The sequence below is a fragment of the Chroicocephalus ridibundus genome, chromosome 19 (assembly GCF_963924245.1).
Source record: "Chroicocephalus ridibundus chromosome 19, bChrRid1.1, whole genome shotgun sequence".
Taxonomy (NCBI): Eukaryota; Metazoa; Chordata; class Aves; order Charadriiformes; family Laridae; genus Chroicocephalus; species Chroicocephalus ridibundus.
Window position 1 is genome coordinate 5,276,780 of NC_086302.1, and position 12,003 is coordinate 5,288,782.

Consider the following 12,003-nt stretch of genomic DNA (forward strand, 5'->3'; position numbering starts at 1 on the left):
ACAATCCTCCGAGCAAGGCAGCCTGTCCTCTGCCAGAGAGTATTGGACACGCTGTGGGATAACACTGGTGGTGAATGACAGCCAAGACAGGCTGGGTGGGCAGCAGGAATGGGAAGCGGATCATTTCCCTGCTCCTCTGAGGGGTTAAACCACTCGCAAACTTGGACCACACCAAATCCAGCACTCCAAAGGCGCAGGTGGGGGCATAAAACCTAGCGAGGTTGTCATCAGGGTGGGCAGACAAGGAGGGACCGCAAGGGACAGGTCTCAAGTGGCGAGGCAGTCACACCACTGCTCACGAGACGGCTCCCAAGTGCTCGCACTTGGATACCGTGGGGTTTTTTTCCAGCGGAAAAGGAGAAGGTTGGAATCGAAAGAAAACCTTACCTTGACGAATAGCTGAAAGCAGATCACTCCTGGCATCGCTAACCGCAGGCAAGGATGACTTGGGCTTGGAGGAGGAGGTGTCTGAGGGTGGAGGAGGTGGCGGGGGACCATCCAGGCCACTGGAAGACAGAGGCGGTGGGCCAGGAGGCGGTGGTGGTGGAGGGGGAGGCGGCGCGCTCCCACTGCCCGGCTGTGGCAGCGGAGGTGGGAGCACGCTGGCATATTCGACTGCTGGAGGGGGCGGCGGCGGCGGCGGGGCAGCAAACTCGGGGTGAGGAGGGAAAGAAGGGGGCGAGGGTGGTGGTGGGGTTCCTGGGGACGGGAAGCCCATGGGAGGGGGTGGAGGGGGAGTGTTTCCCATCAGTGGTGGTGGTGGAGGTGGTGCCGGAGGGGGAGCAAAGCCCGGCCTTGCTGCTGAGGGGGATCCGATCGGAGGAGCTGGTGGCGGATGACTCGGGCTAACCAGGCTGGATCGTTTGGTCCCTCCAGAACCAGAACCTCTTTGGTTGTCTACAGGATAGCTGTTGCAAGAGAACGAGAGAGAGTGAGAGAAATAAAGCTATTAGCTGTGAGGCCACATTAGACTCTACAGTCTCAGTGTTAACGCAAATCATGTGTGTTTGTTGCAGCCCAGACGAAAAAAAAAAAAAAAAAAAAAAAAAAATCTAAGTTCCAGCTTTAAGTGGTGTTTCCATGAGAGCTCACTCCTCGGTTTTAGTTCCCTCGCAGTGTTTCTTTTGGCCTACAGCACCAGAACAACGGAAAGCTTCTGGGGACTGGCAGAAATGCTATCACCCGCCCCATCTCCCGGGCTGACAAGAACATGAGCCATCTCACCTCTCCACCAGAGGCCAGGCGTCACGTCTGAGCTCAGAGCAGCCTCCTGGCTTAAGAGCTCCTGCAGCAACGCAAGCCACTACCCCTCCACGCTGAGGTCAGGCTTGTGACACGCCACGCAGGGACGTCTACCATGATAAATCGCACAAGGACTGGTGGGTGTGCCAGGAAAGCATATGCTCTGAACACCTGCTAGGAACAGATCTCTTCACCGGATTCCACGGCTCGGAGCTGGAGTGTGGCAGCCATGTCTCATAGCTCGCCGTGGGGAGTGAAGAGGAAGACACGGAAACCCAACGTGCTTTTAAGGAAAGCACCGATTCAGGAGTGACCAAATCTCCCATTTATGGAAGCTGGGTTTATACCAGAAAACACTACTGCCCATAAGATACCGTAATACCTTATGCACGTGTAAGGGAAGTCCTAAACTGACGCCTCCTTCCATGGTAAGACAGAAAAATAAGTTACACTTGCCACAAAAACATCGCATTTTTTAACAGTGCACAGTGCTGATCCAAGACAGACTACTGGAGATCAAACCTAGCTCCCAGGGTTCTTTAAAAACAACCACCAAAACAAAACCAGAGAGGGGGGGATCTCTGTGGCTAGGCAGAGATCTAAGCAACCGCGTAAGGCTGCATAAGCTCCATCTGAAAGCTCGTTTCTGCTCTGCCCTAGAGGAACATGCTGCAGAGTGGAGTGCTTGGTCTCTCTGACACATCAGAAGAGCCTTTTCTGCAGCATTGCTGCCTTTGGATAAGATGGAGACAAGCTAACGCAGTCCTGTCTATCAGACGTACTTCCTCCTGTTACTCTTGACTCTGTTTTACTGCCTTTAAAAAAAAAAGAAGCTACTCTTTTGTTTCACCTTTTATGTCTTGAGCCACTGCTGGACCATAACTCTCATCTCCAGGGGTGACTGGAAGTCACCATTTCATCTGATACAAAGCAGCTGCCCTGAACTTGCACTGAAGTCTCTGGGAAGAAGTCAGCTGGCGTGCTCAAGTCCTTTAAATTTAACTACATCTACATCTTCAGCGCCCACGTTGTGCATTTGTCGAAGATCCCAGGGCAAACGGCGACAAAAAACACAGGCAAAAGAGCTGTGCAAAGAACCACTTCTATCAGGAAGGTACATGCTCTGGAACAACTGCGTCGGAGCCAGATCATTAATGAGGACACCACTCTTCTAGAAAAAGGGAAATAAGTCTGCTCTAGGTCTCGCCCAAGCCCATTCTCCTGTTCCACACGGGAACAACGCCGGTGGCTGGGATTTCTGGAGAGCTGTGCTGCCTGTGCCTCTGTCCCTGCCTGCAGTTGCACTTCCCCTCCAGACAGGAGCATTCTGATTCCCATACAACACCCGTTAGGAAGTTATGCTGAACTATCTCAGCCTGTCTCATGTCATCCTTTTACACCACCTACTACTCCTTGGTGACAGAAGGGATCCCGTAGGCTTACCTAAATTCCACCGGGGGTGGAGGCAGGCTGTCATCTGGGAATGAAGGAGGTGGTGGCACAATAGAGTCAGTCTGCGGCGGTGGCGGGTAGCAGTTCACGTCCATGCTTTCGTTTGAACCGATGCTGCCATTCTGATACACCATGTTAGAGGGGTACCTGCAGGAAAGCAAGACGAGCCATTTATTTAAAGAGTTCAAAGCGATGTCTAAAGCTCATTTATCCCCTCACCCACAGGAGCTTTGCCTCCTGGAAGGGTTACAACAAACAACCGTGCAGCAGTTCAACCACCGAACGCCAGCGATATTAACCCAGTGGATGGATCAACCTGCGGGATTTAGAAATGAGGTTTTTCTAGCAGGAATGGCTTTGCCCAGCACAGTGGGACCCGCCTTCAGGTGGGACCTCATCAACCACCACAACAGGATACACAAAACAAAACCCTAAAGCAACATTCAAGAAAAAAAAGTCTCTCTTTCTCAAAGCATCCCATACGAAGAAGCAGGTACAGCTGTACTGCTTTGCTCTGCCTAATTCTTTGGCTAGAATTTGCCCAGATGCTCCCAATGTTTGTTTATTGCTACCACACAGCAGAACAGTACGAGTATCTATTTTAGTGAATAAGAAAACACCAAAATATGTTTCTTAGAGGAAAAAAAAAAACCCCAACCACATTTATAAGAGTGTGTTTTGGCCCATTTGGATGTGAAGGACTCCCAATTACACTGGGTGTCAGCAGCAGCAAAAGAGAAGAGGTACTCAAAGATGCCAAAAAATAAGCTTGAGAACAGAACATCGAGAAGAACCCAAGAAACAGCGATGCCATTAAAAGCAAGTATCCAGAGCTGAAATAGCACCGAAGGAAGAGCCCACTCTCCCAATCAACTTTCAATGAGCTCATTTCACTGTGGGGTGGTAGAACCACCCCGTTCTTGGGGGACTCTGGACCTCCACTGAATTCAAAGGCACGAACACGCTTACACGAGAAATCAGAGGAGCAAGGAAAGGGTGCTGTTGTGCCGCTCGATTCCTCTGCTAGAAACCAAACCCGTTCTCCTATTAAACTAAAAGCAAGTTTTATTTTTAGCCGGAGAGTGTGATTTAAAGAGAGATTTTTCTTATATGAAAGGAAGCTGCAAGGAGCGAGCGAGCAGTGCATTGTGGGGAGTTCGGTCCGCTTCCAGCCTTGCTGGTGTCAAAAGTTAAATGAATTCCCAAACCAGAAGCGCCAAAGAGAGATCTCTAGCTTGAAATACTTGGACGGGGACAGCCCCCGCTTCAACTTTCGGGTGTGAAGAGCCATTTGTGAAAGGTAACAAAAGCAATGGCACAATACCACCGCGATGCCACCCCGCTCCTCAGCGGAAGGCCCAGAGGCTGGGTACGATGGGAAGGGCATCGCGATGGGGTAGGGAGCCGAAGCTCTCAACACTCCTGTGCCCACAAAGACAGGCAGCCGAGAGCAGACTCGCTACCGAAGCTGTTCCTGCCACCTCGTTCAAACCGTGCAGCTCCCTGATTTATTTAGCAAATTTTAAATCAGCAGACGGATTTACTTTGGAGAATCTGATTAGTGGCAGTATCGATCGGCGCTGTGCAGCGGATCTGGAGAAGCTGCAGAGCACGGTGAACTGCATTATAATCAACAACGCCTGCCTGCTCCCCCTCGCTGGGGAGCCGAGCAGAGCCCCAGACTTGCTTACCCAGCAGGACCGTGTTTGTCCTTTGACTCAACAAATTCTTGTCCCATTTTCAGCTTCTCCCACTCTTCTTTCCGGGTCTTGATTTTCCGCGGATTCACGTTTCCTCGGTTCGGATTCTCCTTTTTCTCTTTCTACGGGAGGAGGAATCAAAACAGAAACCTTATTTTGCTTTAAACTCACTGGGAATAGGGAGGGACAGGACAGCCCTGTAGCAGTTTCAAGAAGATACGTTCTCAAAGAGGGCCAGGGTTTTTAATTTACTTTTCAGATTGCTGCAAGCTCCAAAGATCTCCCATACGAAGAAGTCGGGGCACAGATAGCATAAAAAGAAAGAGACAGGCAACATCAGATTTCCCCAGTGCAGCCCAGACACGATGCCATCGTTACTCCCCGGCACGACCACCTTGAAGGCAGAGCGGAAGCTCAGTTTCCCCACATCGATTCAGTTTTTAGCCTCTGCCAAATCTCACCGTCACTTTGCTGGTGTTAAGTGCTTTGGGTGTGCAATACGGACACTTGCCCAAACTGGGCTTTAACTAGCCTCATTCTCTGTATTCTGACATGCCCGAACTCTCTCCTTCGTTATCTTGACTGAAAAATCATTATGTGTTGTGATATTTAATACACCAGTTGCTCAAACGCTAAATAAAGTATACTCAAACCAAATCTTTCGCGGTGTAAGTTTCAGTGTTGGTAAACATGGGTCCAAATCCCCAAGCAACCAAACCAGGACCTTTACCTGGCATTTTCAGCTTAATTGGGTTTGTTAAGCCTCCCGCTTGCCCCTAATTTAACATTAAGGCCTGGTTTTGCACTCGTGAAGGGACGTTTTCTCCTTCCTTCATTCTTCCACAGTAGAATTTATTACAGCACTCAACGCTCAGCGGTGCCGGGGCAGTGGGATTTGCACTGCTTCAACACTGAACAGACCCCTATGGAACATCAGAAGGGCAGAAAAAGACCCCAAGACAACTTTCTCCCCTGCTGACTGCACCAGCGCTATGTTTGAGGACTACAAATTAAGCCATTATAACCACACCAAGACAGTGGCATTTGGAAAAAACAGATTAAGGGTATCTTTGTTTTCTTTTTTCAATTAACGAGGATGAGGTACGCCAGATAAAAACTTCAGTGAACTGATCCCTAAAGAGTTTAAGAGAGCAAACGTGAATTTTTGGATAGCAACTTTGGAGTCCGAGATTCATTAACACTTCCCACCTCCTGTTCTTCCCCGACATGCCTCTGTTGGCAGAGATCTCCCATTTCCTCACCCTATGTTTCCGCTTCTCTTTCATAATATCCTTGGTGTCCTGAAGCATTTTCTCTTTCCAAAGGTCAAAGAAATATGAAGGATCTGTGTAGAATTTAAGTGCCTCTTTGCCATCATCCCTAGAACAGGGAGGGGGGAAAAAAAAAATAAAAAAACCACACAAACAAGGACGAAGTCATGCATTTATTCGAAGCCCAAAGAAAACACAAGCCACAACGCCAGATGACAGTTTAAAAGTCTGCAGAGAGAAGGTCAAACATGCTGCTCTCGCCTCTGTCCTCCATTTCGGAACAGGCAGCGGACCCACAGCCTCGTGTGTCCCAACTCTCCCACTTGCCCTCGCTTTTGCCCTCTCGCAAACTCTCCATTCCTCAGCACCTGAAGAGCCGAACTGCTCTGAACAACCACCAAGAGAGAAGCAGGTCTCTCACTTCAACTCCCACTTGTTTGTGTTGTATTTTTGGTGCGGAAAAAAAACCTTCTGCAGCCCTGGAACCCTAAATCAGACCAGCAGCGTCCTTGAAACTCATGAGTGAGCACACACGCACACACGACTCTCCTCCTACTTTGCAGTGCAGCCGCGTCTGGCAGAAGACAGCTGCCTCCAGCTATCTGTAATTACTTTTTACCTGTTCAAAAGATATTTATGGATGTGGGCTAACTCTCTGTATTCTGACCCCCTTTACTTCTACTACCAACAAGATGAAATCAGAGCGGGACTGCTCAGGAGAACTGGTTACACAGCCAGTCTAGGTCACATCAGATGTCTCAGACCGGGCACAGAAGGCCACAGAAAGCATCTCCAGATCTACAGGAGTCTGCTGCACCCACCTGGGTGAGAGCCACTTACAGATGTATGCTCTGCAGTTTGCACTGCGGCTTTCTGGAAAGAAGCCACAGGGCTACAGAGAAGCAGAAGAAAAATGCATCATCTGCACAACACCTAGCATCTTTATGCAGTGCCAGCCAAGCCTTGCCCCAAGGCAGTCAACAAAAGTGACAGCAGGTAACCAAATATATAATTTTCTAGCTACGCTCATTTGTACAGCCCCAAAAGCAGAGTTTCACGTAATCCAGAAGATGGAGATTTCCTGGTGGATCTCAGTTTAGCAACTCCATTTCCCACTGGAAACGGCTACTTCAATACAGCACGGGATAGGAAACGACCTCCTCAGCGGGTTGGGAGGAAGAGGTCCTCCTCTGTGAGGGAACAAGGGGACAAGGTCGTGTCGCATCCATACCTGTACGGTGAGAGAATGTTGAGAGGTGGAGGATTATTGCAGGTCCTATAGGTTTCAAGGACAGGCACGGGGAGAGAATCTCTGTCGAAGAGCTTCTGGTCCTGAGTAGTGGAGCTTTTGAAGGCCTTCCTGGTGTTAATGCCTTGCAGGGAGACTGTAAGAAAGAGGAGAGAGCAAGTGAAGAACAGCTTGACCCAGGCCAACGACACTGAAGATCAAGTAGCAAACATCTGATTTCAGTTGGAGTTCTTGGCATGCTTAGCACTTCTTAAGGTCAGGTTCCTTTTCCCACAGATCTCTTGGGAAACCCAGCAAATCTCAGATCACGCCGTGCCAAGATCCGCTGTTATATAGACACGGCTCTCTTGAGAGTTGCCAATGTGGTTTCAAACCCCTGCGACCAAGACTCAAGAAGTGCACCGCTATCAAACCGCTGAAAAGCGAGTTTCCACATGGGGACTTGCTAACGAGCAAACCTAGACTCGGCCAGAAAGGGTATCCACGGTGCTTTTTCAGGAGGGGAGGAAACGGTCCCTCTTAGTCCAAGAGAAGAACGTTCCAACACCCATTGCAGCGTCATGCTCATTTTATGGCTGTGAACCAACCACGCTGATTCAATGAGAATCTTTACTGTGCTTGGTCTGCAAGGACCGCGCTCCACTCCATTACCTTCTTCCTCTTTGGGATCCAGCTGAGTGACTTTGACTTGCAAGCGGTCAACTCTCTCGACTAGAACGCTCACCCGAGAGGCAAAGGTGTTGGCTTGAGTAAACAACTCTCCAAATATGTCTTCTGCAAATTTACCTGGAATATTAAAGTGTCCACATTACCCTCCTGAGCCACATCAGACCATATTCAGTCTCCCAGCTTGTTTTCTTGAAGAATGAAGAAAGAAAGAACGAACAAACCGGGCTTTTTTTTCCAAGTTTGTCAGGGTTGAGTTTAACATCCAGGAAGAAAAAAGCTCTGGTTCCACCAGAACCTGACAGTTTCAAGGGATCTTCAAGCAATAAAGAAACAACTGAGACATACTTTCAAGCCATTACTAAAGTAACAAAGCGAGGAGGGTTGACAACACCATACTGGTCTGAATCTGCATGGGTCTGTAGGTCCTTTAAGATTCTCTGCTGTTCTGTTTATTAGACAAGGAAATACAGTTAGATTTTTATTGCTCTGGAGAATCTCAAAGGCTCCCAGTCTCCAGCAGGCCTGCCTCCAGGGTAACTGGCACATATTTACAAGCTCAAAGTACTCTGGGACTCGAGAGCAGACCCAGTCCTTGATCCTAAAGCCTGAGCTATAACCGCAGACGAAAGCACTGACCCTTTTGTTCCTTCAGGTGGCAGTGTCTGAAAAATTGATGCATTCACGTTTATTCTAAATCAAAACCAAAGGGGAACTTCTCAAACAGGGATGTTCTCTCGGTAACAGCTTGGATTGCCCAGTGGGCTGTTACAACAAACATCATCCATTGTTTGGACTACGAGAGCGCCTAGGGGCTTGGATCAGGAGCTCGCCGCGCCACTTAGAAGCATAACAAAAAGATGTCTCCTCTCCTTAAGAGTTTAAAATCTACGCGTGCAACAAGAGATCGCCACAGGTAGACAGAGATGGGAGGACTGGGAGAAAACCCAAGAACTTACAGTAAGTACTGGCTTTTCGTTCTGCTCTCAGGCATGACCCAAGCCAGGGAGCCCAAACCACGCCGAGGACAAGGCTGATCAGAGCAGACTTGGCACTGACAGCAGACACAGGCCCATGGAGTTCCCACTGATGGGAAACATTTCCAGCCACGGCTGTCGAGTCGAAGGCTGCTCCCAATAAGCAGTCTGGTTTTGAAGTGCATCATCATATGGTCAACAGTTTGTTCTGGAATCTGTTACTCCTAAAGATCCTCTCCGACATTCAGGAAAGGATAACCAGTTGGAAGCCTAACTCTAACAGCACTTTCGGAAAAATCTGGTTGCCTGCAATGAGTCACAGCAGAAAGACAAGCGCCCCTTCCACGAGGCAACGGGAGGGCATCCCCCAAAGCCCAGCTGCACAAATACTTTCAGCTATCTAAACTGACATATCAGCTACTTGTGCACACTCCCGTGCAGTTCTCCTTACACTGCCAAGCACGGGGAACCAGCCAGGTTAAAAATCAACCTCCTCCACCCCTTTTGGTGGCAACGCCAGCTTGAAGTGTTTATAGGAAGCAAACGCTGGACGTTAACTTCAACTGACCTCCTCCTTCCACTCTCCTAGGCAATACATTCTCCACATACGGTCCATTAACGAGCCCAACCAGCTTTCCTCAAATTCACGTGAAGGATTTTATTTCTGGAGCCCTAAGGGCCAGGTAGCTCTTGCTATAGCCAGGTTTCGTGAAGCGCTCTCCCTGTTTGACATCAGCACAAGACCAGCTCTCCTATTTGACCAAAGAGAGTGGACCTTTATCTATGGGATAATTTAACGCCTCCTAGCAACAGTTCAAAAAAAAAAGAAAATAATTGTTAAAGTAGAAACCAAATAACAAGAACTGAAAATCACTTCTGAATTTCAAAAGGAACTGCAACAAGCACTAAGGAAAAAGAATAAAGTTTTTGGTTTGCAATGCTTAGTGGTATGTTTGAAGCATAAAATAACATACGAACAGCATTGAATGTATCGGTCTTGACCCCGGGGGGAGAAGAAGGGATGGTCTGTATCCCCTTGCCCACGTAAGTGCACCTGTACAGAGCTATCATCCAGCATCTCACATGCTCTTCTGTGTTTCACGTATATCTTCAGCTGGGGTAAGGCAGAGATTAATTTTTTGGTTTAGTTACTTTGACTGCAAAAGTGCAGCTTACAATCAGAATTATCTTTGTCATGCACTGGCAGGAAGACAGACGGCATGATTTAATAGGTCTTTCCATCTTTAGCTTGTGGATTCTATAAAGTCGCACAGAAACGCACAGTCGACTTATACAAAGTGCTACCAGCTGTGATAGTAACGAAGGGTAAACTCACTGGAATATGAAAGTTTGACAAGATTTATGTTTGCATCTTTGTATAGAGACTGTGGTGCACTAGGCATGGCTGATTATTCACTTGACAGGGCTGTCACAGCCTACTGAACCTGCTTTACGTTCCTGTAATAGTCAACGTACGAGGAAGGAGCGCAATTCTTTTTCAGAAATAAGAGAGAGAAAAGGAGGGGAGAAGGCAGGAGTTTTGGTCATTTGGGTGCGAGCGTTCTGTAAGCGGTTAGTTAAATAGTGCTTCATTTAAGATACTGCTAACCCCGGGGAAGAGAGGGTGGCTCGGCGTTTCCTCCCCACCTGCCTCGCTGCCCTCTTGCGCAGACAAGCACGCAAGCGGCAGCAAGAGCCACCTCTCCCGAGCTTTCCCTCCAGCGCTCTCCGGGAGGTACCTGCGATTGGTCCAGCAGCACGCACCTCCCTCCCCACGCCGCCCAGCAAAGCTCCCCGGGTACCTTCCCGAGAAAGAAACCAGGCTGCGATTTGGCTTCCAGCGCTTCACCCCTCTCTGACGAGGTAGAAGCAGAGAAGCTTGGAATATCCAAGCTGCGCAAAGGAGGTCTAAACCTGAAGGATCTTGCCACGGCTCTGTCACACTAACCCGCCGCGTGCCTTTGGACTGGGATTAGCTTTCTCTGCAGCTGAGATTTGCGCAGCTTTACTGCCTTCTTCCTCATCATTTCACATGCACGAGATGGATTTTGCCCACACTCCACAACCATCTTGGCTACAAGACCTAACAAATGAACAACGAGGGCCAGTTGAACGCGAGCGGAGAGACTGGTCTTGCCTGTGCAGTGACATTTCTGCAACCCAACAGAATGCCATACCGACTGGCAGCAAACGCAGGCCCAGATTTTAGCGACAGCCATGGTTTTCACTGCTGGAAAGGGACTGCACCCAAACTTTCCCTGCCACATTCACGCCATGGCAGAAGACAAGGGGCTTGCTTTGCAGAGCAAGCAGAAGTGCTTGCAGACACCACGAGGAAGCTAAACAATATATTAATTTGATTATCAAAGTCTTGCTTCAAGGGCAGAGGTGGCTAATCAGAATCCAGAGCATTTCAACAGACTAAGGAGTCATCCCTGAGAGACCTCAATTAACTCTTCCTTTCTCCTATGGCACGTAGGCCCACGTTTTCCCTCCAGCCTTTACAAGGCTACTGGTCAGCCCACTGGAGAGCTGAGCTAGGCATCGCTTCGGCTCATGCTGCCGTTGGAGCCAGCGGCCCCAAACCCCCAATACTCCAGAGGGGACGCTTGGCTCAGACTGGGGACTTTGGGTCTTGCAACGCAACAAACAGCAGGGGCAAACAGGCAGCTTCCGCGTGCGCGCTTTAATTATCTTTCATTAAAAATAAGACTACTGACACAGCGTAGATTCAACACAGTCAAGCTCCATTTAGTAGCGCGTGCAATTACAGGCACATTCCCCGACACAAGATCCTGGCTGCTCCGAGAGCCTCCCATTTTACAAGCCTGAGTTGTGCTCCATCCTTCCATCTGCAGTTTCACTGCAGCCTCTCGCACACGCACGCACACACACACGCACACCCCCCTTCCCCATTCTCTCTCAGATAGGAAGGCAGTGGGACCAGGGATATGAAATTAGCATCAGATTTCTTTAGGAAAACATTTTAGCATTACCCAGGGAAGGCAGATGGGGGAGAAATAGGAACATGAGAGTAGAAAGGGAGCTAAATAAAGAGCACTAGCGACTCCTGAGGGCAACGCGCAGGCTCGCCATGGTACTCACTCAGGCTGCCCAGCTGTCGAATGACATTTGCCAGGGTGATGTTGGTCATGCATTCCAGCTCGCTTCGAACGCTAGGCAACGTCTGACGGCACAGGTGCCTTGGCTCAATGTTCCTCGTTACTAACGGCATGGTGGACCTGCTTCAGGCACTGTTCTGAAAGATGAAAAACAACCCAAAAAAGAAACAGGAAAGGATTACTCAACCGCAAATTCCAGGCACACCAGAGCCATGGTGTTCGTTTTTCCTGCTCTCAAATGGCTTTATTTATAAGCCTTCTTTCCCCCCTCCCCACCCTTATAAAACTGGTTCATCAGAAATAAAGCTCCCGCTGTTCTATGAC

At 49.1% G+C, this 12,003-nt stretch overlaps 1 protein-coding gene across 1 annotated transcript in view; it reads right to left on the minus strand.

The window, feature by feature from the left end:
• Positions 1-12,003, minus strand: part of WASF2 (WASP family member 2) — a 33,109-nt gene that overhangs the window by 4,156 nt on the left and 16,950 nt on the right. The window contains exons 2-8 of the mRNA XM_063355848.1: positions 11,663-11,816; positions 7,566-7,700; positions 6,897-7,050; positions 5,657-5,774; positions 4,386-4,516; positions 2,686-2,841; positions 388-908 (exon numbers count right to left, since the gene is read on the minus strand). Of these exons, the coding sequence (XP_063211918.1) occupies positions 388-908; positions 2,686-2,841; positions 4,386-4,516; positions 5,657-5,774; positions 6,897-7,050; positions 7,566-7,700; positions 11,663-11,792 (1,345 nt within the window). The 5' untranslated portion in view covers positions 11,793-11,816. The remainder of the gene's footprint in view (positions 1-387; positions 909-2,685; positions 2,842-4,385; positions 4,517-5,656; positions 5,775-6,896; positions 7,051-7,565; positions 7,701-11,662; positions 11,817-12,003) is intronic.